This window comes from Mauremys reevesii, linkage group 9 (genome assembly GCF_016161935.1).
Source record: "Mauremys reevesii isolate NIE-2019 linkage group 9, ASM1616193v1, whole genome shotgun sequence".
Lineage (NCBI taxonomy): Eukaryota > Metazoa > Chordata > Testudines > Geoemydidae > Mauremys > Mauremys reevesii.
This window is the reverse complement of record NC_052631.1, coordinates 46,996,920-47,023,204: the sequence shown is the minus strand read 5'-3', so window position 1 is coordinate 47,023,204 and position 26,285 is coordinate 46,996,920. Positions and strand designations below refer to the sequence as shown.

The 26,285-nt window shown below is 43.6% G+C and overlaps 1 protein-coding gene across 3 annotated transcripts in view; it reads right to left on the bottom strand.

Moving 5' to 3' along the window:
- The window catches only part of LIMS2 (LIM zinc finger domain containing 2), a 55,985-nt gene extending 30,336 nt beyond the window's left edge, over positions 1-25,649 (bottom strand). Inside the window, exons 1-2 of one of the 3 annotated variants that reach the window (XM_039487809.1) lie at positions 25,489-25,649; positions 2,138-2,297 (exon numbers count right to left, since the gene is read on the bottom strand). In XM_039487809.1, coding sequence (XP_039343743.1) covers positions 2,138-2,297; positions 25,489-25,499 — 171 coding nt within the window. In that variant the 5' untranslated portion in view covers positions 25,500-25,649. Of the gene's footprint in view, positions 1-2,137; positions 2,298-16,445; positions 16,629-23,906; positions 23,923-25,488 lie in introns of those variants that run through there. The other 2 variants (XM_039487810.1, XM_039487808.1) reach the window with 2 other exon arrangements.
- Between the last annotated feature and the right edge of the window lie 636 nt (positions 25,650-26,285).

Below are 26,285 nucleotides of genomic sequence, written 5' to 3'. Positions count from 1 at the left end.
CTCAGGAACTGAACATGCAAAATCAGGAAATTAAGAAGTGAAGATTCTGACAGAAACGTTAAGCCCCAGCTTTTCAAAGGAGACCATTTTCTTCTCTGGTGCACTAGACACCCACAGAAATTATGCCCACATTATTTGCAACCATAATTAATTGTGGATGCAAATTCTACCATTTAGGTATTTAAGTACCTGTCCTAATTTGTGCTTGCAAGTTAGTTACTTATCCATCTCTATGCTAATATTTATGCCTAAAACTTTATATGAACAAAACACAGGGACAATTTTAATATGCGTGAAACTGAGATCCATCTGAAAACTGGGCCCTAAAAGGATGCTTTCAGGTCAAATCTGGCCAGAAATTTAGACTTTATAAAACGTGCCTTTTAATAAACAGGATGTGCATGCAATGTGGTCGAGTTAACATTGATATAGGAATCTTACATTATGAATTTCCCAACGTCTGCATGGTTCAGTCCTCTATCTTAATGTGCTGGTGTATGTTTTTTAATTTAGTTTTATATTCTAAATATATATTTTTCTGTTCCACTGCATCCTAATTTTGCTTAATTTATGTTTAGCCGGGATGAGGGGGAAATGACTTTAACACAACTCTGGATTTGTCAGTCAAGTCAATGATGATAAAGCTTAGGATCAAAAGAAATGGAAATCAACAAGATTAGGGAACTGAAATTCTGCATCCCCACAAAGTCTCCCCATTACTGGTCAACTGGCCAGACGGATTTCCCAAGGAGGAAGACAGCAGTACATTTAAACATAAAGCTAGTTTAGTGTGTGATCATTTCAAGGTTAAGAGAGACAGAAGCCTATGGGAAGGGAAAAGGCAGAGGGGACTGCTGACAGCACAGGACCTATTTGAGCTAATATGGAGCCCCCGTGAAGCAATCTGACTGGGCCCCTCACTGAAAAGATAAGATTCTGTGGACAATCTCCTGCATTGTCTGCCCCACCAACTTGGAGGAAAGAGCCAGAGGAAGAAGGTGGGAGAGGAATGAGTAACAAGTCCAAATACAGAGTGTGCATTTGTGCAGAACTGAAAGAATAATTGACAGTGATTTCCTGACAACATGAGGATGTGGGAACCTGAAATGTATCTTAGTGGTCACATGATAATTGTAAAAATCACAGCGTCACTTTTGTCACACCCTGAACAAGTAGCTATATTAAAATAAGGAAAATGGTAATATCCTACAGCTACAATGCTTCTTCCTATCCCATACCCTTCTGCCTGGCTTCCTGCTATGGTTTTAAAGAAACAGTTCCTGTATGCTCACATCAGCCAAGGTCACGAAATAGAAGGAGAAGGTTGAAAAAGAGAAGACTGAAAAAATTGGGTTTGTTTAGTCTGGAGAAGAGAAGACTGAGGGGGGGGACATGATAATAGTTTTCAAGTACATAAAAGGTTATTGCAAGGAGGAAGGATAAAAATTGTTCTTAAACTCTGCGGATAGGACAAGAAGCAATGGGCTTAAATTGCAGCAAGGGCAGCTTAGATTGGACATTAGGAAAAACTTCTTAACTGTCAGAGTGGTTTAGCACTGGAATAAATTGCCTAGGGAGCTTATGGAATCTCCATCATTGGGGATTTTTAAGAGCAAGTTGGACAAACACCTGTCAGGGATGGTCTAGGTAATACTTAGCCCTGCCTTGAGTGCAGGGGACTGGACTACATGATCCCTCGAGGTCCCTTCCGGTTCTATGATTCTATGATCTCATATCTGCAGGGAATTACAGTTATCTCCATTGATCTCCCAGCAGCATAGAGCATCTCACATTCCCATGTCATGTGGCTCCGGACCATGAGCATTTCACCTTGACCTGACGAGGTAGCCCCTCACTCTGGTGACTGAGGCCCCTGCTGCTTCAGATTTAGCAGCAATGTCTGACCCAGCCCTCTGAGAGGGCTAGTTACACTGGGAAGGAAAAAGCAGACAGAAACACTGATAGTGGGCTTGGTGCGGGCAAAGAATGACACTTGAAGCATTATCCTGTCAGATGCTGAGTGCTCTCAGTTTTCACAGAGTTCCCTGACAGCCACAGATACTCAGCATCTCCCAGGACTGGGTTTTTAAAGGGGGAAGTCAAGAAACTTGCTATAGCTTCACATAGGCAACCTTACCTCATAGAAGAGTCCATCTGGGAACTGTCGGAAACACTGCGCACAGACAAAGCAGTTCTCATGATAGAGCTCGCCATTGCTGTTCACGATCCTCTCCGAGGGATCAAAGCGAGCCTGGCAGCGCTCACACACTGCATTTGCGAGGGCATCAGACATATTACTGAGGAGGAAATAAAGGTCAGAGTCAGAACATGGGCAATGTCACAGCTATCAAACGAATATGCATACATCACACAAGTAACATTACAGTCACCAACATCTTTTCATCCCTTTTTGCACAAATAAGTACGATGAAAATAATGCAGCATGCAAGGGAATGGAATCAACAATTTATTCAGAATCAACATCCGATATCTGTTTACATCTGACACAGGTGGAGGTGACAGCCACATAGTAATTTGCAGAGCTATATGATGGATTCATTTATCTTTCGTCTTTGACCACCTTGCCTGCCCTCTGTCCACAAATCCCCATCCTACCAACTTACTCCAGACACCCTCCATTAAAACACAAAATAAATGAAAATCCCTGCAGAGAAATGTTTTCTCCTTTTCTCCTCAAATGTATAACTGCCCCACCCCCTTTCAACAAACATCACACTTGCCTGAGGCCTAGGCAGGGCCGGCTCCAGACCCCAGCGCGCCAAGCGCGCGCTTGGGGCGGCATTTTGCTGGCAGGGCGGCAGCCAGCTCTGGCGGACCTTCCGCAGTCATGCCTGCGGGAGGTCCACCAGAGTCATGGGACCAGTGGACCTCCCGCAGGCATGACTGCGGAGGGTGTGCTGGTCCCGCGGCTCCGGTGGACCTCCCGCAGGCATGACTGCGGAGGGTTCGCTGGTCCCGCGGCTCAGGTGGACCTCCCGCAGGCATGCCAGCGGATGCTCCACCGGAGCCGCGGGACCAGCGGAACCTCCGCAGGCATGTCTGCGGGAGGTCCCCCGGAGCCGCGGGACCGGCAACCGCCAGAGCGCGCCCCGCGGCGTGCCACCCTGCTTGGGGCGGCGGGATTCCTAGAGCTGCCCCTGGGCCTAGGATGAGAAAACATGAGTCCAGGGGTTCTATGTTTTAAAATGTCATAGTGTTAAAGTCCTATCTCTCATGTCCCTAGAGGGCTAGGAATGGAAACTTCAAAAAATGGGGACGATTCCGTTTCCTAATGGGATCAGCTTTATTTTAAAATCTGGAGTATCGAGTATCTGAATTTAAAATGGTGTGACGGGTTCAATCACAGAGACCCCCCTTGGGACTGTCACCTGGCATGCTGAAACTACCTCTGAACCCCTTTTCCCTGTTAGCTTGGGACTCCAGAACCCTGTCTTGTTGACACACAAGCCTGCTGCAACACAGACCCAGGGTCTGAACCATGTCCCCAAAGCTGCAGGCTTTAACTGAAAACCACTCAGCAGGTACTCCTGTCTCAAGCACTCGGCTCCCAATGGGATCCAAACCCCAAATAAACCTGTTTTACTCTGTATAAAGCGTATACAGGGTAAACTCATAAATTGTCCACCCTCTATAACACTGATAGGGAGATATGCACATCTGTTTGCTCCCCAGGTATTAATCACTTACTCTGGGTTCAATAATAAACAAAAGTGATTTTATTAAGAATAAAAAGTAGGATTTAAGTGGTTTCAAGTAATAACAGACAAAACAAAGTAAGTCATCAAGTAAAATAAAGCAAAAACACACAAGTCTAAGCCTAATACATTAAGACAGTGTTTCCCAAACTTGGGACACCGCTTGTGTAGGAAAAGCCCCTGGTGGGCCGGGCCGGTTTGTTTACCTGCCACGTCCGCAGGTCCGACTGATCGCAGCTCGCTGCTCCAGGCCAATGGGGGCTGCTGGAAGCAGCGCGGGCTGAGGGACGTACTGGCTGCCGCTTCCAGCGGCTCCCATTGGCCTGGAGCAGCAAACCGCAGCCAGTGGGAGATGCAATCGGTCGGACTTGCGGACGTGGCAGGTAAACAAACTAGACCGGCCTGCCAGGGGCTTTCCCTACACAAGCGGCATCCCAAGTTTGGGAAACACTGCATTAAGAAACTGAATACAAGTAAATCTCACCCTCAGAGATGTTCCAATAAGCTTCTTTCACAAACTAGACTCCTTCTTAGTCTGGGCTCAATCCTTTCCCCTGGGATAGTTCTTGTAAGTTGCAGCTCAGGTGGTAACTAGGGTATTTCTCAGGACTGCAGCCCCCTTTGTTCTGTTCCACTCCCTTCTATAGCTTTGGCACAAGGCGGGAAACCTTTGTCTCTCTCTGGGTTCCCTCCCTTCCTTCTAAGTGGAAAAACACCAGGTTTAAGATGGATCCCAGTACCAGGTGACATGATCACATGCCACTGTAAGACCTCATTCTCCATTCTTTCAGGGTTGGCCTGCACATACCTAGGAAGGTTTGCGAGTGAACACAGCCATTTACAACCAATTGTCCTTGTTAATGGGAGCCATCAAAGATTCCAAGCCATTATTAATGGCCCACACTTTGCATCATTACAATAGGACCTTAGAGAAATACTTCATATTTTTAGTTTCAGATACAAGAATGATACATACATATAAATAGGATGAACACACTCAGTAGATTATAAGCTTTGTAATGATACCTCTACAACAGACCTTTTGCACAAAGCATATTCCAGTTACATTATATTTAGACTCCTAAGCATATTTCCATAAACAGATGGAGTGCAACATCATCCATGGTAACATTTTTAAGTATAGTAAAGCTATTTTTTTAAGATGTTTTTGTTGTTCCCTCTGAGCTCTGCATGATTGGATTGATGGTAGCATTACAGGTTGATGCATATGAAAAACAAACCCAATTTTTAAGACACTCATACATTTATCAAACAGCCTTCCTGTAGCTTATGTTGTATATACAGAATACTTGAGGGGGCGATATAAAAGTTTTAATCAACACTTGCATATGCCCTGCATACATTTCTTCTTTCACTTTATTTGTAATGCTAGTTCATCTTTTATTTTATGCATAGCATGAAGTAAAGACCACAGTGGTGGCTGTTCTGTCTTTCCCTAAAGCAAGGGGTCAATATCTGTGCTGCGGTAGACAGCTAGATTTCTTTTGTTAACATTATTCTGGGTCATCTTGTTTTCTGCAAATATTTATTTTAAACAAGAAATCAATAAATGTATTCTAGTAGTGGCAGCTTCTCTTTCCTCTGACCAGTTAGAGGTGCCAGCAGAAAAACAGACATGGAAGACAGAAGCCTGATTCTCCAATGCCTTGCGTTTTGTATCGTCATCTACAGTCCTGCAAAGTGAACATAAAATGGTTGTAAAATGTATCAAACTAGAATTCCTCACTCTCATTGGTGGAAACACTTTACATACCTATACAAAATGGATAAGCCAAAGGAGAATCAGGCCCATTGATTAGATTAGAATCAATAGTACTAATTTAGAGGCATTAAAATGGATTTTGTTTCCTCCCTGCAGTACAAATGGGCCTTTACACTTAGAATCTCACCAAAATTATGAATAGACAAGAAATCCTGTAACCTTGTGGCCCACAACTCATGGTTTACAGAAACTCCAGACATTTGCCTGAGCTCTGCTGGGGCAGCACAGGAACAGTCAACCCAAAATGTCAGTGTTTGTAGCAAAACCCAGAGACCATCCTTGGGATCTGATCAATTTTGTTTCCAATTACAGTTTTGCTTCAGCTAAATCACAGGCCAGGAAGGTTCATAATGGCAAGATTTTATACAATAATTCCACCACTGAACACTCACTCAAATCAACCTGGAAAAAATAAAAAAGCCCACTTAGTCCCTGGGTTCAGAGGCTTGATCTAGACAACATGGAGGGTAAAAAACAGCAAGGAGGAAGATCAACAATAAAAAAGGCAGACAGTATTCTAAGTGTAAAGCTGTAATTACCGCTCCTCTCATTCATCTTCTGTGTTATGGGAAGAGACTAGCGGGGTGGGGGGAAATGACAGCTTCTGTAACTAGAGAGATAAGGTGGGTGAGGTAATATCAAATCTCAAGAAGAGGTCTGTGTAGCTCAAAAGTTCTCTTTTTTATCAACAGAAGTTGGCCCAATAAAAGATATTACTTTACCTCACCCACCTTGTCTCTCTAATATCCTTGGACCAACACGGCCAATCCTCTAAGCTTTATGACTGTCAGAGATCCATGTACGATATGATACTCCCTATGTGCCCAACACTAAACACAACGAAGCACGTTTCTGGTTGTCTTTGATTACAAAGTTTAAGTTATTAAAAAAATCTGCTACTTACATTTCCATTTTAAATTTATTTTAGTTGCTCTCTCAGAAGGAGCCTGGCTCCACACCACCTTCCACTGACATTACACTGGGTCCTATTGCCCCAATACTGCAAGAATGGAACTGTCTGGCATTAGACAACTGTGTTCTGAGCCCTCAGCTTGCAATCTACACAGTCATATTCCTGCGATGAGTAAAATGCAGATGATTTAGTCAGGTCTAGAGGGATAATTCCTACTAAGAACTATTTGTCACAAGAGGTTTTAGGGAAAAGTCACATGGGAGTGTCGGCAAAAAAAAAGATAATGGAAATTAAGGGTCTAATCTCTGAACCCCTCATTTATGAAAACAGGACTGTAAAGGCCCTTATTCAGGCAAATAGGTTTGAGGACTGTAGAAGTACGAACTGCCTTCAGTAAAAAAGCCTCATAACCCTGTAGGAAATTAGAGCTCCCACTGAGAGTCAAATGATCTGTTCTTTTGTGTGGCCACATTATTGTCCCCAACCTCTTCATTTACCCTGAAATGCAACTTTGAAATGCAGCTCAGGATTTAACTTGCAGCTGTCAAAGACATTCATTCAGCTCACCCACTCACAAAAATGAGAAAATGTCAAAAGTTATGGGATTTATTTTTATACACACACAACACCCATGACTCTCACTGCAAAAGAGCAACTGTAGACACCATCAAACCCTGAACCCTGTAAGACCATTCCAGATGTCCCAACATCCCTGTTACTGCATTAGATTGTGAGAAGCAGCAAAGAGGGTGATTAACAGCTAAACTAGGTAGCATAGTCTAAACACTTCTGGGTTTTGGAAGAGAAAAAAAAAGTTAACTGATAAAAGTATTTAAGTTTAAAGAAACTGGCAACTGCAAACAAGATTTCCTTGAAAATTATAAGCACAAGGATTGTGCAGATGTCATCATACTGGCCCAAGAGGTGCAAAAATACAAATGATCTGTTCCTTAACGATTAAGCACAATAGGACCTAGTAATCTGGGGAGGGAGGGAATAGTTAAGTAAATGTCTGTATACAAAGTTACAATTTAGATAATGCTTTCCCAGCCAGTACATACAAAATATATACCACACAAATATACCATATGTCCAGCTCAGTGGCCTACTGGTAATCCTGCGTGCTGCCATGCAGGGAGTCTATGCTCAGTTGTTAGTCCCAAACTCTTACTCATAGGGTGGGAGTACCATTAAGTCAGTGTATTCTATGCACACGCACACACCCCAGAGGGAAGAAAAGGTAAGAAGTACCTTGCATCTTTCCAATGCAACTCCTCCAGCCAGCTAGAACCAATACTAATGGAAGTCTCTCTTCCAGTCCTAGCTGGCTAGGACGTTGGCTATGATTAGGCTTGAAAGAATTTGATTTTATATATTATAATTTCAACAGATAATGTCAATGTTTATTTTTAAGTATTTTTATTTTTATTGATTTAAATGTTCACCATTGTGCAAAATTATGGAGTTTAAGTCTTTTTTTCAATTTTTATCAATCACAGTTGTGGGAAATTATGGGGAAGGGTCAACAATAGTTATTTAAATTACAGTAGATGCTCAGATTCAAAAAGTTAAAACTTTATAACTATTAAAACACAAATTGTCAAATCACGTGGAAAAATATACACAGTAAATATCCTTGAATCAAGTTCTCCTAAATTCTCATGCAGCATTTTTATTTTATCTATTGGTAAATTTATGTTATTATTGATGGACTTTTCTGTCCATTTGTGTGTATAGTGAAATTGACATTTACTGATATTTACCAATAAAAATCAAATCCTTCCAAGCCTAGCTATGATGCAGGTCTCAGAACTGTGAGGAAGACAAAGTAGAGAAAATGTAAAGGGTGATGGTAAAAATCCTTATTAATTCCTGCAGAGAGAGAGAGAAAAAGGACAATCCCTGTGCCAATGAGAGGCAACAAACAAAAAAAAGTATGTAACCAGGAAAATAAAACTACTACAAAAAATACAAAGAACTATACATAGTTTTACGTATGGCCAAACAAATATTCCCTACGGAGATCATCTGAAAAGTTATCGGTTTGAAAGAATGCTAAACTATGTCCCACGTATTACAGAAAAACTTTCAGCCAATTCCACGTGTTAAGGACCTCTGTTCCATTTTGGCAGTCATGCCAGGGAATAAATGAATGAGTAAAATGGCAGATGGAAATCTAGAGATCAGTTCCTAGAGCCATCCTGCATTCCAAGAATAATTTTCCTAATGCAGAGAAGAGCTCAGCTGGTCAAGCACATACAGTTTAAGACCTACTCCTCTTCTCTTCCCTGTCCCACTCCACCCCTCTGGGAGGCAATGAATTTGCAGCTGGTTGGTGAGCTCTCTTAGCCATTGAGGCCCCATCTACACAACACTTACAATAGGGTACCTATTGATACCATGATTGTTCCCTGCCTCAGTTACCACACAGCTGAAATCTGTAGGGAACATAAGTTCCTGAGTACATTATACATCACAGCTGTGTTGCACCCAAGTCAGAGGACAATTGTATCATAAATGGGTTCCCTGATTTCTATCTGTAAGATAGAGAGGGCTTAACAATGGATCTTGCATAATTATGAGTTGAGTTCTATACTCTCTTTAGCTCTTCATTCCTGACTCTTCTTTCAGTTTTACTGCAGATATTTATTCCTTTGATCTCAAAAGAAAAAAAAAGTATTTAGTCTCACTTTTAACTTTAAAACAATCTCAGCAACAGCCACAAGATGCTAAAATACAAGTCTTTTTCACAGAGTACACCCTCAAACCAGAAAAGCTACATTTATTCCAAGCAATTCACTAATTTACTGTGTTGTACTCAGATATCAAACACAGATGTCCCCCCTCTTTAAATAATAAGCTTGTAACACAAAGACAGGAAAGACAATTAAAACAAAGTAAATGACAAAACATCCTGAACTTCCAGCACTGTGACCGAAAATGGCACAACAATGAGAGAGCAGAGCAGCACCTGAGCAATGAATTTTCCAGTCTTTCACCAGTTTGCGTCGTAACTTTTACTGACTCAGTTTTTAAAATGCAGACATTTCATGGGAGCATGTTATGTACCATTCTAATCAGGAGTAGGTTTCTCAGATAAATACACAAATACTCAGACTTTTTTAAAGTATGTTCTGCTAGACACTAGCACTGGTCTAAACTCTAGTAACACGCTCTGAACATACTTTATGTGAAGTGAAAATTACTGGCAGTAGCTACAGGTGACATACAAGCTAAATCACTAACAGATTTAGAAATATTTTATAGAGTCAGCAAATTGGGCTTCTCTCCCTCCAGAAGAAGAGTCTGGGACTTCACACAATGATAAGACTGTTAAAACAAACCCAACAGTTGCGAGACTTTTCTGCTGCTCCTTCCTCTTTTCAAACATCTTCACCAAAAACCTCAGCAATGATGCGAAGTTGGTGACCGTGAATTGAGAAAGGGAGCAAGGTAAATAGTGGCACTACAAAGAAAGTGCAAAGGACAACCTCAAGTGAGGTTGGGGAAAAGGCTAGCTCAGTGGTTTGAGCATTGGCCTACTAACCCCAGGGTTATGAGTTCAATCCTTGAGGGGGCCACTTAGGGATCTGGGGCAAAAATCAGTACTTGGTCCTGCTAGTGAAGGCAGGGGGCTGGACTTGATGACCTTTCGGGGTCCCTTCCAGTTCTCTGAGATAAGTATATCTTCATATATTTGAATGGATTAATGGGTGCCAGTATGCAGAATATGGATGCAAAAACAAGGAAGATAAGGCTAGTGAAAGATCAGTTGCAGCATTTCTGATGAGGCAGCCAGTTTTACTCCCCTACTTTTGAAAACTCTTGCAATGGAATGAGTGTTATCATAGCATCACTCTCATGGTACTAGGGTACATGAGAGACATGGCTCAGCTGCAAATCCAAAAGGGATTTCTGTCACAAAACAGCACATTGCAGAAACTGAGTTTTGAAATAATGACTAGAGGTTTGGGATTTTATTTTATTAGGAAGTGGGGGACAACAACGTATTGTCATGGGACAAAACATTTTGCTTCACATCAATCATTTCCCACCACTAAAGATGGATGCATTTGCTTCAGTGCCGAAGAAGATTAATCTTCACCCTCTCTGCACTTGTCTGAAGAGTTGCTTTAACTTGCTGATGGGCTGAATATCCAACAAGTGTTGAAAAAAAGAGTGTGAGAAACAGATGCTAAGATAACAGAGAGATGGATGCTACAAGAATCTGGAGAGAGGCACCACCCATACATTAGAGAATTTTACAAAAAAAAATTCCCCACTGGTTCTGCTCCACCAGTGGGAGCCATTGGGTAGACAAGGCTCTGGAAGGTTCCATATTTACACCATCATGTCAGTTAAAGTTGTAAGGCAATAAAAAGGCAGAAATGTAGGAAGCCGTCTTGTCTTCATTAAAATTCCCACTGGCTCAGCTGAATCACTGGTAGCACTGATAGGGAAGATTTTTTATGGAAATCATTAGTGTAAACAAGGACACAGAAATTTGTACTGGGATACTGCTAGAGTATGACTCACATTAACAGAATAACACAAAGAAAATAAGAGGAAATATCTCAGTACGAAAAATCTCCCAACTCCCCTTAACATTTTCCCCCAAATCCTTATTGTCTGAAGTGATTTTTATCTAAAATGAAGCCAACATGGTAACCAAAAAGGTACTCTTTCTTTGAAAGCTACACTACCAGCTTGTGCAATTTTTGTAACAAGTAACATTTAAGATTACTGGAATTGAGCATAGAGAAAAATATTTCTTTGTTCAATGTCTATACTACACACACATTTGACAGCCCTGTATGTGTAGTTTTATTTTCCCCCAGCAAACTTTGTTTCCTCTTTTGCTTGCATAGGATTTTCCCACAGCAATTAGAGAGAACAAACAGATTTAAACTCTCTTTTTTTTTGTATTTTTAAAAAGGTTTCAAGTTGACTGTGCTTCTTTTAGCATACCTGGCTCTCTCTCCTCCCTTCCGGCCTAACACTCAAATGGAACTGCACACATATTCTTATTCCTTCCCCTTAACCAGTGATGCATGTTCAGTCTGTCACTCCATGACCTCTCATCCACACTCAAATGGATAAAAATGAAACAAGATGTTCAGTGCAGTTCACAGCCATAATGACAAATTAACAAGGGAGTCCAGGGTCTCTGGTTATCCCTCTGTCTGGCTGCTACAGTTGTTAGTTATATGAGGGGGCCAGAGGTTCAATAAAGCAAAATTCCACTCCTCCTTTACACATTCCAGCAGGCTACAGGGAACACAATGTCTGCGTGGTATCCCAAAGGAGAACTGCCACCACACAGCTGCTTAAGAGACACAATGCATCTATGGATGTGTCTTGGATTTCACACAGGGTATCCTAGGCACATGTAGCAGGTACTCAGAGTTCCTCTTCCACCCCTTTCTCAACACGGCAAAATGCTTGGTGAATTTCCTGAAATGGCTTTAATTTACAGTATTCCCCTTAAACCAAGGAAGTGCCTTTTCAGTCATCTTCAATAAATTTCATTTAACAGCTTATATTTCTCATCTTTACTACGTATAACTAAAAGTTTAGTCGATTCTATAACATATTAAAAAAAGTCATGCCCAAATATGCCTGTCATTCACCATCATCAACTGATATCAGCACAGCCTTGGGATTGTTATCATTTGCCTGAAGAAGGAGCTCTAAATATTGGGGCTTTTTATATTTTGGGGAAGGAAACCACAAAAAGTATCCTTCAAAAAAGAATTCTCAGCGAGCAAACAGTAGACTTAAAAACAGTCATTTACAGCCAGAAAGGAATTCCCCTCCACCCCCGATTATAATTAAAGCTGCGTGTCTGTCACAGAAGTCACGGAATCCATGACTTTCCGTGACCTCCATGACTTCTGCAGCGGCCGCAGCAGAAGTTTGGGTGTGTTGGAGGGGGCTCAGGGCTGGGGCAGGAGGTTGGGGTGCAGGGCGGTACTTACCTCGGGGTGGGGCTCCCAAGAAGTGGCCAGCATGTCCCTGCAGCTCCTAGGCGGAGGAGACAGGGTGCTCAGGGCGCTGCCCAGGCGTCGCCCCTGCAGCTCCCATTGGCTGCAGTTCCCGGCACTTGTGGCCGGAGCAGCGCATGGAGCCCCCCTGGCCACCGCTCCCCCTAGGATCTGCAGAGACATGTTGGTCGGAACTGGGTAGAGAGCCTGCCAGCCCCGCCAACCCTTCCTCCCTCCCGCAGCACCAGCAGGGGTCCCGGGCAGCATGCCGCTGCCTGGCCCCCCCAACGCCAGGGGGGGTCCCGAGCCACCACACCCAGCACCCACAGTGCCCCCAGACTGCCCCTCCAGAGCACCCACACACACACACACACAGCCCAAGTTTTAGTTAGAAGTAAAAGTCATGGACAGGTCATGAGCCATGAATTTTTCTTTACTGCTCATAACCTGTCCAAGACTTCTACTAAAAATACCCGTGACTTAAAACACAGCCTTAATTATAATCTAGAACAGTGGTTCTCAACCTTTCCAGACTACTGTAGCCCTTTCAGGAGTCTGATTTGTCTTCCATACCCCAAGTTTCACCTAACTTAAAAACTACTAGCTTACAAAATCAGACATAAAAATACAAAACTGTCACAGCACTCTGTTACTGAAAAATTGCTTACTTTCTTGTTTTTACCATACAATTATAAAATAAATGAACTGGAATATAAATATTGTATTTACATTTCAGTGTACAGTATATAGAGCAGTATAAACAAATTATTGTCTATACAAAATTTTAGTTTAGTTTGTACTGACTTTGCTAGTGCTTTTTATGTAGTCTGCTGTAAAACTAGACCAGGGGTCAGCAACCTTTCAGAAGTGGTGTGCCAAGTCTTCATTTATTCACTCTAATTTAAGGTTTCACATGCCAGGAATACATTTTAACCTTTTTAGAAGGTCTCTTTCTATAAGTCTATAATATATAAACTAAACTATTGTTGTATGTAAAGTAAATAAGGTTTTTAAAAAGTTTAAGAAGCTTCATTTAAAATTAAATTAAAATGAAGAGGCCCCCCCCCGGACCGGTAGCCAGGACCTGGGCAGTGTGAGTGCCACTGAAAATCAGCTGGTGTGCCGCATTCGGCACCCGTGCCATAGGTTGCCTATCTCTGAACTAGACAAATATCTAGATGATTTTATGTACCCCTTGGAAGACCTCTGCGTATGGTTGAGAACCACTGCTCTTGAGTATCCCCACTGATAAGAGGAAGTAAAGTCCTAAACCATAAATAGCTTTAGAGATCAAAAACAGCATTGTGAATTGCACCTGGAAGGCAACTGGAAACTAGTACAGACCATATGTGATAGGTATAATAAGACTCCTGTGTGAGCTACCACTCAGTCAGCAAACATTCACACTGAAGACTATTCAGGAAGAATAGTGCACAAGGATAGTCACGTACAGAAAGCACTGCAGTAATCTAGTCTAGCATTGACAAAAGTATAGATACTTATAGTGAATTCTGCATTGTGAAGTAAATGGGGCTCAATCTCCTTGTCAAATAAAGTCTTTTGGGGGAGGGAGCACTCTTGGCCACTGCTGCTATCTGGACATCCAAAATAAGACAATGAAATCAAAGTTCCTCAATTATAACCTTACTTACAAATGGTAAGCATAGCTCAACCCCTTCAACCTAATGGGCTATCAGCTCCGACACTTATAGAATCATAGAATATCAGGGTTGGAAGGGACCTCAGGAGGTCATCTAGTCCAACCCCCTGCTTATAGCAGGACCAATCCAGACAGATTTTTGGCCTAGATCCCTAGCTGGCCCCCTCAAGGATTGAACTCACAACTCTGGGTTTAGCAGGACAGTGCTCAAACCACCACTTGCTATGTATGGTGTTTGTTCCTATCCACCAACATCATTGCAGTTATGTCTGTACGGAGCTTCAGAGATCAAGCTCCTAGGCCTTGTCTACGCTAAAGGGAAAAGTCGATCTAAGCTACGCAATTTGAGTTATGTTAATAGCATAACTCAAATCGACATACCTTAGATCTACTTACCGCGGGGTCCACACTACATGACATCGACGGGAGATGCTCTCTCGTTAACTCCCCTTACTCTTCTTGATCAGGTGGAGTACAGGAGTCGACGGGAGAGGAATCGGTGGTCGATTTAGTGAGTCTTGGCCTCACATATACATTTTACATTTAACAGGCACGATGACAAAACCCAGCAATACTGTCCAAATCCAGCTTCTTAACAAAATTGTCAGCTATATTTTGATTTAATGACATACAAGGCAGAATAAAATCTATCATGTTCTCCTATACTTGTATTAGCTTTGTACAGCTGACACGTTACAATTTCTGCCTCTTGTGAGAGCTATATTAATATAGGGAAAAGATGTAGAGTAAAACTATACTATTTTAAAGTTTTTGGTTTTTTTAAACCATAAAAGTCAGGCTTGAAAAATGTATTATTGCACATCTACTTGTCCAAAGACCATGCCTACTAGCCCGAGTGAAGAAATACTTAGGCCTTCATCTAAACCACTCTAGCCATAACTCCTGCAATTTACAGGGATAACACTTGTGTACTGTATTTATATGTAACCTGTTACGTTATGAAAATATATTAACTAGCAAAACGACTATCTTCTTACCCTTTCTGGCCTCAATTCACATTCTATTTTATTTTCTATCATAGATCCCAGTGTATTTTTTCTGCATTGTTTCAGTGTCTGTCTCCTTTTCACCTTCTTCCCAACCAACCCCTTACATCCTTTTCCCTCTCCTTTTCTGTACACTGTAATCTCCATCCCCTACATTTTCCCTCCTACCCCCCATCTCTCTTTTTTCTCTTTTCTAACTTCTCTTAGGATAAGTTAGAAAAGAGAAGTAGGATTTCTATCAGCCTCTCTCTCCCTCTTACTTGCACACTCACCCCATCCATAGCCTAATCACAGATACACACACTCACTCACACCCACCGCTTTGAACATAAAGCTTGAAAAATTCACCAGATACTTAACAGCCATAGGGCTAAAAGGCGGGGACTAAACTAAGATGAAGGACCCAACTGTCCACGATGAGAATCCAGGCCATTAATGAACAACTGGGAAACAGAAGGTACTAAGACTTCTAGTAGGGTTCTGTCACTGGATTCTACTTGAGGCTCCATTTTATTCTTCACCACCTAGTAAGTGTCTGATAAATTTGAAGCCTCAAACCACCTCTGGCTGCTTAAGGAGAAAATTCTCTCTCTTGCATACCACTGCCCTCTTCCCCAATGCAATAGCTCCAGTGTCCACCTCTGCTGCTCCTCAGAGCTCTCCCAAGCAGAACCAAAATAAAATTGACCTAATTCTTGTCAGTTTGTCTAATACCACAGGGTGCTCGTTAACATCTGTGAAAACAAACAGCTGTCCTCAGTTTTTACTCTGCAGAATAGGAAACCTCTGGGTGGAAGCACAAGTACTGGAGCCATCTGGCTACAGGCTACTGCAGAGCCTTAGTTTACCCTTGGTAAATTTTCTTTACAAACAGGCAACCCAGAAGATTAGCTCTCTCTTTGATTGAAAGCTTAGATTCAGCAGAAGTCAAAGAGCTCAGCCAGGAAAGCTGGAAAACTGCAAAGTTATTTACAATATGTAAAATCAATTGCCTCATTCTTAACAATGTATGTGAAGAAATGTGCCTGAAATCAAACAATGCTAAAACCTTTTCAGCATTTAAAACAACTACAGCATTTTACACTAGGTCCTTGTTCTAGCACAGTGCCTAAAACCCTCACTATTAGCAATACCAGAAACATTGCTGGATCTGAAGATCCCTGTATGTTGCTTCAAATGGGAAAGGTTCGCCATTGTTCATTTCCTGTTATTGTTACAAACTGAAAGCTTCTGTGCCAGGAAAACCTTTTCCTTCATAAACTATCCAGAAATAAAAATACACTAATCTGAGCCTGTCTGCAGACACCGCCTGCTTCAAAAGAAATGTATGGAGCCTTAAGAAACATTCCAACAATCCCATTCCCTTTGTCTCAGAGACCTACCCAGGTATCCCAGCTGTTGCCCGTGTCTCGTCTTTCAGCAGTGACCCTGTGCCACTCAGCCGATCCTGCCGGCGTTGGTAAAGCTTAGAGGACGCCAGCCCCTGAAGTCTCATGCCAGCCATAGCACCCAATGCCACTGTGAAGGGGAGTGCAGAAAGACAACTGGAGAGAACAAAAGCACTGAATTTTCAGTGAGTCACTTTCCTTCTGGGAGTCTCCCTCAGTTCTCAGAAGTGCTAAATCAGGATAGACAGAATCCTGCCCAAGTGCTGCTTGTTACCCAAAATCTGCCATTCTGTTACAATTCTAACAAACCAGATTCTTTTGTTCCTGTATCCCACTGGTATGACCCACTGAAGCCAGTGGGTAGGATCGGCACCAGAGATTAATTCTGTGTCGAATTTGCACACAGAATCTACACATGCTCCATTTTCCAAGAGATTAATTTAAAAATCTCATTCTTCAAGTAACTTATCCACTTAAACCAATAGAGCTCCTCAGTCAAACCAGAACAGAACAACAGTAGAAATGCAAAAGAGGTCAGTGATCTCCGAGCAAAGAACTCAGTCCTTTACTGCAGACTAATATCAGATCCTGGCTACTCTAAGTTGGTCCCCTGCAAGATGGTGCACCATACAATATGAGGTATGTATGCATGATGTTTATGATGTATGTATGATGTTGCAATCAGCAGAACCCATCACTCCATGTAGATAAAGCATACCCCCAACAGCGAAAGCATGAAGATTCTTGCTCTCCAGATACACTGTAGTCTGCAAGAGTTGCATTCCCTGCAAGATCAGGAAGCTGAGAAAAGGAACATACTTTACATTCCAGCCTCCAGAGCACTCACTCTGCTGGGAACTGAGCAGGGTTTCCGCCAGGCGCCCACCCTTTACACCACTCCTGCCTCCCACCCTCTAGAGGAAGAGAGGATCACATTACACAAATGGGACTAAAAATATTCTGACTACAAAAGTCGATTTCTTAAAGGAACAAAAGAACAGAGTAGAGGATGACAGGAACATCCAGGCTAGAATATCATCACATCAGAAGCAGCACAGTCCAAGAAAACCAATCCAAGGGCCATTATAATCTATGGTTTATTTATTTTACAATAAATTATGAAGGCAAAAACGGGATTTTCAAGGAAGTAATGAAATATTACATATATCATATCTACAGTCTGGCAAGCTCTAGAAAAAATATAATGAGAGAAATGATTTGCACAACTGTTTAACAGGGAGTGACCAACAGTGGTCCCTTCTGACATTACAATTTATGAGAAGTAGTTTATACTGGAATCCAAAAAAACAGGCAGAGATGAAGAACATCATCGTTTCAAAGAGAAGAAAGCAGCAGCATCCTCACCTTCAGTTCCTCCTACCTTTCTTCAAGTATTTCAAACTGCCTGCACCTACAGGTGACCTGCAAAGAATTTTTTTTTAATTGCACTTGTGCTTTTTTTATATTATTTTACTTCTTTATGGTGTATAATGAGGACCTGATTTTTTTTAATTTTCAAAATGGCGTTTTCTGCTGGCTTTTAACTTTAGAAATATCAGGTATGCCAGCTCTGATCTCCTAGGAACATCTTCATCTTGGAGGATGTATATAGTTACAGCTCTTACCTTGAACTGGGGGTGAAAATGTCAATTAATTAACAAGTGTGTTCTTTTTTCAAAATGTTAAAACCCACTTAACTTTAAGACTAATCAACATGTTTTAGAACAGTCTGACTAAAAATCCCTTCCACTCTCATATGCTCAGCTTTCACACTGTCATATTTCACTGGCACACCAGTCATCACAGTCTTTCTCACTAGACAGAACCTGAACATCCAATATAAAAAACAAATGGCAGTGTGGGGGGGGGAGAAGCTTTCAAAATGAACCAAACTATTATTTACATTAAAAAAAAAAAAACCCTTTAGGGCTCTCTTTATACCTCACAGGCTAAAAAGGTCTCCAGCCCAGTTCTCCACCATCCCCACATCTGCAGGTCACCTTCAAGAGACAGGACTGATGTCAAAACCTTATTAACAAATCACTGAGACGGCTGCCACACTTCCCTTAGGCATATATGAGTAGCTCTAGAGTGACCAGATGTCCTGATTTTATAGGGACAGTCCTGCTATTTGGGGCTTTTTCTTATATAGATGTCTATTACCCCCCCCCACCCCGTCCTGATTTTTCACCCTTGTTATCTGGTCACCCTAAGTAGCTCCCATGAGAAGCAGCTCAATGATTGTCCGATAAATCTCTCAGGACTTTCCAGTGAGTTCAAATTTACTCAGCTAGCCTCAGAGGGCAGGTTTAAATAGAAAGATAAAAATAAGATTAAATTAAAAATGCATTTTTCAACCCAGAAGACCAAGAGTGGTTGTTCATAATTCAGACAGACAAGCTCTGCACTAGTGCTCTTGTTTGCAGTCACAACTCTTCTTGTAATTACTGGGGCTTGCTTTACACTACTAACTTATGTCAGTATAACTATGGCACACAGGGGTGTGGAAAATCCATACCTCTGAGCAATGTAATTAAACTGATATAACCCCCAGTGTAGACAGTGCTATGTCAAGGTGAGGGCTTCTCCCATTGACATAGCTTCCACCTCTCGGGTAGGGGAGTACCTACACCAATGGGAGCAGCTCTTCCATCTGCATAGGTAACATCTTCACTGTTGCTAGCTACAGTGCTGTAAGTGTAGACGAGTCCTGACATTTGTACTCCATCTTCCCCATCACACTCCAACTCATTTTACTTGCAATTACTTCCTAAAGAGAATCCCCATAAAGAGAATCACATGCACAGTAATATCTCCTTTCCTTGTTAATAAAAAGCTTGTGGACAGATGGTTGCTTAAAACACACTTCATTATACTTTATATGTATATAGCATATTTCACCCGAGATTCTCAAATTGCTTTACAAGTTTTAATTATGAGATTTCGTGTTGCTTTAAACAAACTAAGCTATAAAGAAAATAGGTTTCTCCAATCTTTCTCCGTTCTAGTATCTTAGAATGTTACTTGTAACAGTAGCTGGTATTTTCGGCCAGAAGCAATTTTTAAATTGACCGTATCCTTTTAAACTTCACACTGTTTACAGATCAGAATTTGTGAACAAATCTGACTGCCACTGATTAACTCAGGGGTCAGCAACCTTTCAGAAGTGGTGTGCCGAGTCTTCATTTATTCACTTTAATTTAAGGTTTTGCATGCCAATAATGCATTTTAAAACTTTTTAGAAGGTCTCTTTCTGTAAGTCTATAATATATAACTAAACTATTGTTGTATGTAAAGTAAATAAGGCTTCAGAATGTTTAAGAATGTTTAATTTAAAATTAAATTAAAATGCAGAGCCCCCCGGACTGGTGGCCAGGACCTGGGCAGTGTGAGTGCCACTGAAAATCAGCTTGCGTGCCGCCTTTGGCACGTGTGCCATAGGTTGCCTACCCCTGGATTAACTAAATGACTCCACTTCTCAGTGTTGTGGTTTAGTAATCTATAAAATGATATGGCAACTAATTATGATTATATTCATTTTACAGATTAGTAAACCAAGGCAATGAGAAATGGAGTCATTTAGTTAATCAGTGGCAGTCAAGATTATTATTCACATATTCCAATTTACCCACCCCAGTTATCTTTTTTCCTCTCATGACCCCAAATCCCAAAAATCTTTTGCATTCTCTGTTTCAGCCCAGGCTCTCCCACACTGTGATAAATAATAAATGTAATATTTAAAAATGCATTGTTCAATATACAACCAAAGCAGTCATTTACATTGATACTTTCACATTAAAAACCACACTTATTTATATTACTGAAACATGTAAGAGGTCCTATCATAAACCAGGACTCTACTGTGCTAGGCACTGTACAAACGAAGACTGTCCCTGCTCCAAAGAGATTACAGTTTAAGTAAAAGTACCATGTATACTTTCTTATTGTAATTTTAATTAATTGGACATTCCCCTCATGCTATCCCTCATCGGGTAATTAAATAAGCCTAATTACTGTAACTAATTACATTCAGAAAGTTATCTTTGCTACTACAAGGGCTAGAATAATTTTTTAAATGAAAATTCAGTTCCTGTTTTTTTCCTTCTGCAATGCTTTCTTTTCTATCTGTCTTGAGTATTGATATAGCACTGATAATCATGGAACCTAGCAGCAGGTTCTTTTGTACCCTCTTGTTTCTTTTCTTTCTCCCTATCTTTCTTTCCACTGTGTCAGCACTACCTCTTTCTGTCTGTTTAATTTCCTCTTTCTTCCAGTGTCACAGAACAAGATCATGCAATTTTTAAACCAAAAAGCTATTTATGGTATTTTCCTAGCTCCAGATGTGTCCACACTGATCAGTATTCTGCAGAAACTCAATTTTGGAACAGCTCATCTTGTTCTACAGTACTGGAATCCCAACAGCTCGAGAACTGAAAAAGATTGTAACTCGTCAGTACTGTATATTCCAAAGAGACTAACTACTATTTTGCAAATGTCATACAACACTTTGCCTTCATTAGTAATACAATGTAGAGCAGAGGTTCTCAAACTGGGGGTGGAGCATGGAATGTATTCTGGGGGTGTATGAGAAACTTTGGGGGAAAAAAACAAACAAAAAACTTACTGCACACATTCATAGCTGGGCAGCTGAATCTCTGAAGGCAGCCACCCAGTTCTGAAGGCGGCACCGCCACCAGCAGCAGAGAAATAGGGGGACAATACCATACCATGCCACCCTTACTTCTGCGCTGCTGCTTGTGGCAGCGCTGCCTTCAGAGGAGAGCATCTAGCCAGCAGCCACCGCTCTCTACTCTGCCTTCAGAGCTGGGCAGCCAGAGAGCAGCAGCAGCTGGCTGGGCACCAAGGTGAGGGGAAACTACTACAGACACAAAGAATTGGGGGCATGATCAAATAAGTTTGAAAACCACTAGTCTAGAGCCGGGGCTGTGAAGTTGTTTGCTGGGGTTGGAAGTCTTTCTATAGAATCTAAGGGCTCAATCCTACCAGGCACTGTGCTCACCCAGGACTCAATAATGCAAGGAGATGAGCAGACCTACTGACCTCTCACATGTTTAAAGTTAAGCTTATTCACTTCGCTGGACTGGAGACGGAATGCTCAGCACATTGCAGGATCAAGTCCCAACTTCATTATTCTTTTACTGAGAAAAAAACCCAGTTAACACAGAACCATAATATTTGTCTTTGAGAATTCCCACAAAAGAATGAGCAACTGTTCTATGGCAGAGGAAGCAATGGAAGCCATTAAGTTATAAATTTTCATAATTGACAAGTTTTCCAGGTAAATTTTTTTTCAAAACATGTCTGTGCATTTCACTATTTGGAGGTTTATGCCAAAACCCACTCTATATAAGAAATCCAAGAAATTAGCCATTTGTATTATCTTTGAGAGGGGAAGAAGTTAAAAATCCTACATTATTTTAGGGAACTACACACATTACAGTGGCTTTTGTACTCTGGAATGTTCCACAAAGCCTTATGTTCTATGTCATATCATGGAACTGAAAACAATGTTGATGCCTTAAAAGGCAGGGCTCTGAATATGCACAAGACAATGGCACAAAAGGGTTTAATTAATTTATTACCATGATCACTGGATTTGGCAAACTGGATAAGATGGGCCGGGCCACCTAGAGCAGAGGTTCTCAGGACAAATTTTTTGGTGGCCTTGGAGCACAGCCACCAACTCTTGCTGGTGGCCGCTCTCACACTTTTCCCTAAAATAGTTAATTAGCTTTAGGAAAAACTAATAAATATGCACATATACACGTCCAAATCATTGTAATTTATTTATTGTTAGTTAGTAAGTCTGTTGTGAAAAGTGATATTAACAAACATGCAAGTATCACTTTTCACAGCAGACTTATTCAGACCCGCCAAACCTGGGGACAAATTAAGCCCTGGATGGGGAGGTGGGGTCAGGGGAGGCAGCAGGGGCCAGGGGCAATGGGGATTGGTGGGTGGAGAGCTGGGGGAGCAATGGGGGGTGGAGCCTGAGGCCCCATGGCCAGAGTCTGAGGCCTGTCGCCACACAGCCAGAGTCTAGAGTTGGAGCCCAAAGTCCCTTGGCCAGAAACTGCTGCAAGGCCCAAAGCCTGAGCCCCACTGTCCTGGGAAAGTGGGGAATTCACTGGCTGCCTGCTCCTCCAGCGTGGTGCCCCAGGTGTCTCCAGATGGGGGCAGAGCCCAACCCCTACTGGCAGTCTCAGCAATCAACAGGGCCACCCAGAGGATTCAGGGGCCCTGGGGCAGGGCCCAGTCTTCGGGGGCAATTCAGCAGCAGGTCCCTCTCAGAGGGAAGGACCCGCCGCCGAATTGCCGCCAAAGAATGAAGTGGCGGCGGTAGAGCAGCCTAAGTGCCGATGATCGTGGCTTGTTTTTATTTCTGCCGCTTCCGGCGCTTGTAATCACCAGGCCGTGTTCCGAGGCTTCGGCAGCACTTCAGCGGCGGGTCCTTCACGCACTCCGAGTCTTCTGCTGCACTAAAGGACCCGCCGCCGAAGACCCAGAGCCAGTGAAGGGCCCGCCGCGGAAGTGCCTCTGAAAACCCGGAGTGGCTTGTGGGGCCCCTGCAAATTGCCCCACTTCCCCCCACCCCGGGTGGCCCTGGCAATCAACATCAAAGTAGTGCGTTCAGGAGCAACAGGGAGAGGGAAGAGCCACTATTTTGCCACCCACCCCCACCCCAGCAGAGCCCAGGAGGCCATGGCCACAAGAAAAGCCCCTGGTAGCCAGCTGCATTTGAGAAACGCTGAAGAGTATGGCACTCCCCAGGTAACTCAAAAAAGAAACCCACAGTTTTTTCAAATAGCACAAAGTAACTTCCCTTGCCCCTAAACTTGAATGATCCTTGCTTCACGTGGAACATCTCATTTTAAACATTATCACACACTGTATCTATACGACACAATCAGATTGGTTCATAGTCTAAAGTCTTCCCAGATTTACCTCCTCTCTCCCCAATGCCATTCAATAGCTGGACAGATGCTCACCAACAATGACAGAATTTCTAGCACTTTGAGCTTAATCCTCTCCTAAGGGAGTGGAATATATGCACAACATGTCTGTGGTATAGTCACAAGTTACAAGAGCCAACACTGCACCCATGAGGTAGCAGCAGCTGAGGTTCTGATACAAAAAAAAAAATCCCATTCTGTAACAGACTGGAGGAGGGCTAATATATATGCACCAAATACACCCACATATCCACATCAGTCTATCATCATTCACTGTACAAACTATGAACATTTACCCACATTTTAGATATGAGCATGTGATAATTATTTACAATATTATTCTTTCCAGTAACTCCACAATGGGCTAGGTACTGTACAAATCACAGAAGACACAGTCCAAGTTTACACTCATGGCTTTTTCTATTTTTTGTACATCTCTACCCCGATATAACACTGTCCTCGGGAGCCAAAAAAATCTTACCGTGTTATAGGTGAAACCGCATTATATCGAACTTGCTTTGATCCACCGGCGTGCACAGCCCCGCCCCGCCGGAGCACTGCTTTACCACATTATATCCAAATTCATGTTATATCAGGTCACGTTATATTGGGATAGAGGTGTACTTAAAAAATAAATTCCCCAGACTCTCTTAACTGTTCTTAGCTGTGAAAAGAAGTGATGCTTAAAAATCACTGCAATATAGTAAGGCTAAGGACACTAGGATTCAGTAGGAGAGAATTCCCACAATGCACCATTTTAGAAGTTCATACTCATATTTAATGCTTTTCACCTTCAAAACACTTTACAAACATCAGTTAACTCTCACAATACTCCTTTAAAGTAAGTTCTTCATTTTACAGAGGAGAAAATACGGAAGATCAGCTACATAACTTGCCTAAATCCTCCCAAAATGTCAGTGCTAGGATTAGAACTACCAAGCGCTCAGATTCTCAACTCACTTACACTAGTACAAATTTGTAGTGACTCTGCTGAGTCACTGGTATCAATCTGGTGAAAGTGAGAGGGGAACTGGGCTCAAGATGTTCATCTGTCAGTTCTGCACTCAGAACACCTACCTCCAAGACTCAGGGCCAACTGGGCAGGGCCAGCTGCCCAGACTCAGAGCAGAAGGAAAGAGAATTATATGTATAAATAAGTAACAACTATGAATTACATAACCGCAATTCAATCTCAAACTTGATAAACTGTGAGAGTAAAGCTCAAGTCACCAGGGCCCCACCCTGGAATTAAAGCTAGCTTTAGTTTAGACACTGGGGAAGTACTGCGCACTTTACAAATATAAACACAAACCTTCATCATCATCTCCCTTTCTTGCCCAACTCTTCCAAATCCTGCACTTCTCTCCTCCTACCCCTGCCCTCTTTCCCCACCCACAGGGCACATTTAAGATCTTTGGTCCCCTGAGCACACGGTACAGGGGTTGCTGTATTGTCTTCTCCCGTTTCTGAATAAGGCTCTCACCAAATGACACGCACAATACTCCAGACGGGGCGGCCGTTTGCAAGAGGACAGAAAGGTGCTGGGCTCCTCTACCCCTGAGTTTGGCCCCTCACCACCAAGCGCAGCCCTTGTACAGCCCTCGGGTGTGCGCAGGCTGCGCTGCATGTGCCCTGCCTGCCCGGCCGCCAGAGCCCCCCAGGAACGCAAACGGCCTCCCCCTGCTGTCCCAGCCCCCGGGAAACAGCCCAGCCCCCCGCGGGGCCGCTCGCAACGCGTTTACACAGGTGTAGCGCCGCTGACTTCAGCGCAGCTACTTCGGAATGACCTTGCGGGCAGGGCGGGAAGTCGGACCCGGGCTGGGCAGCTGCGGGGCAGAGGGCGGCGAGCCAGGGCGCCCTCCGGACCCTTCCGCCGGAGGGCGGCCCCGCGGGGAGCAGCGGGTCCCAGGCAGGGAGCTCCCACAGCCGCTGCACTCGGGGCCCGGCCCGGTCCGGTCGCAGAGCCCCAGCCAGGCCGAGTCCTGCACACGGCTCCCCCGCCGCCCTCGGGTCCGCCCGGGGCGAGTGACCCCATCCCGGGGGAGCGCCCCGCTCTCCGTTACCTGCCCGTCATGGCGGCTCCTGGCCCGGGCTCCCAGGGGCTCGGACGGGACCCAGCGCCGGACACCGGCCGGAGAACGAGCGAGAGCCGGCGGCCAGCCCTGGAGAGAAACCCCGCCCTACCCGGCAGCGGCCTCCCTCTGCCCCTCCTGTAGCCCCCTGTGGGCGGGAGCCGCCGCCCCGCTGCCTGCGGGCAGCCCCCCAGCTCCGCACATACATTTCCTATAAAGGGAATGAAACGAGAACTGACGAGACGGCAGGGGCTGGACCCGCCTCCACCACCACGGGAGAAGGGGAGACACCGTCTAGGAACCGAACCATCCCCTGGGAGACCCTCCCAGGAACCAGCCCACCCCCAGGGATCAACACACGCACACCCCGGAGAGAAGGGGAGACACCCCCCAGGAACCAGTCCACTCCCCAGGATTCCCCCCTGGGGAGAAAAGGAGACACCCCAAGGACCAGCCCACCCTCCCCAGGGGTCAAACATCCCCTCCCTGGGAGGAGACACACCTTCCAGGAACCAAATCACCTTCAGGGATCAATCCCTCCCCCCAGAGAGAAGAGGAGACACCCCCTAGGAACCAGCCCACCCCCCAGGATCACCCCCCCTCCAGGGGAATGAGAAGACGCACCCCAGGAACCAGCCCACCTCCCGGGATCAAACCTCCCCCCAGGGAGCACAGGAGACACCCTCCAGGAACCAAACCACCCGCAGGGATCAAGCCCCCTCCCCCCTGGGAAACATCCCCAGGAACCAGCCCACACCCAGGGAACAACACCCCCCACCAGCCCTGAT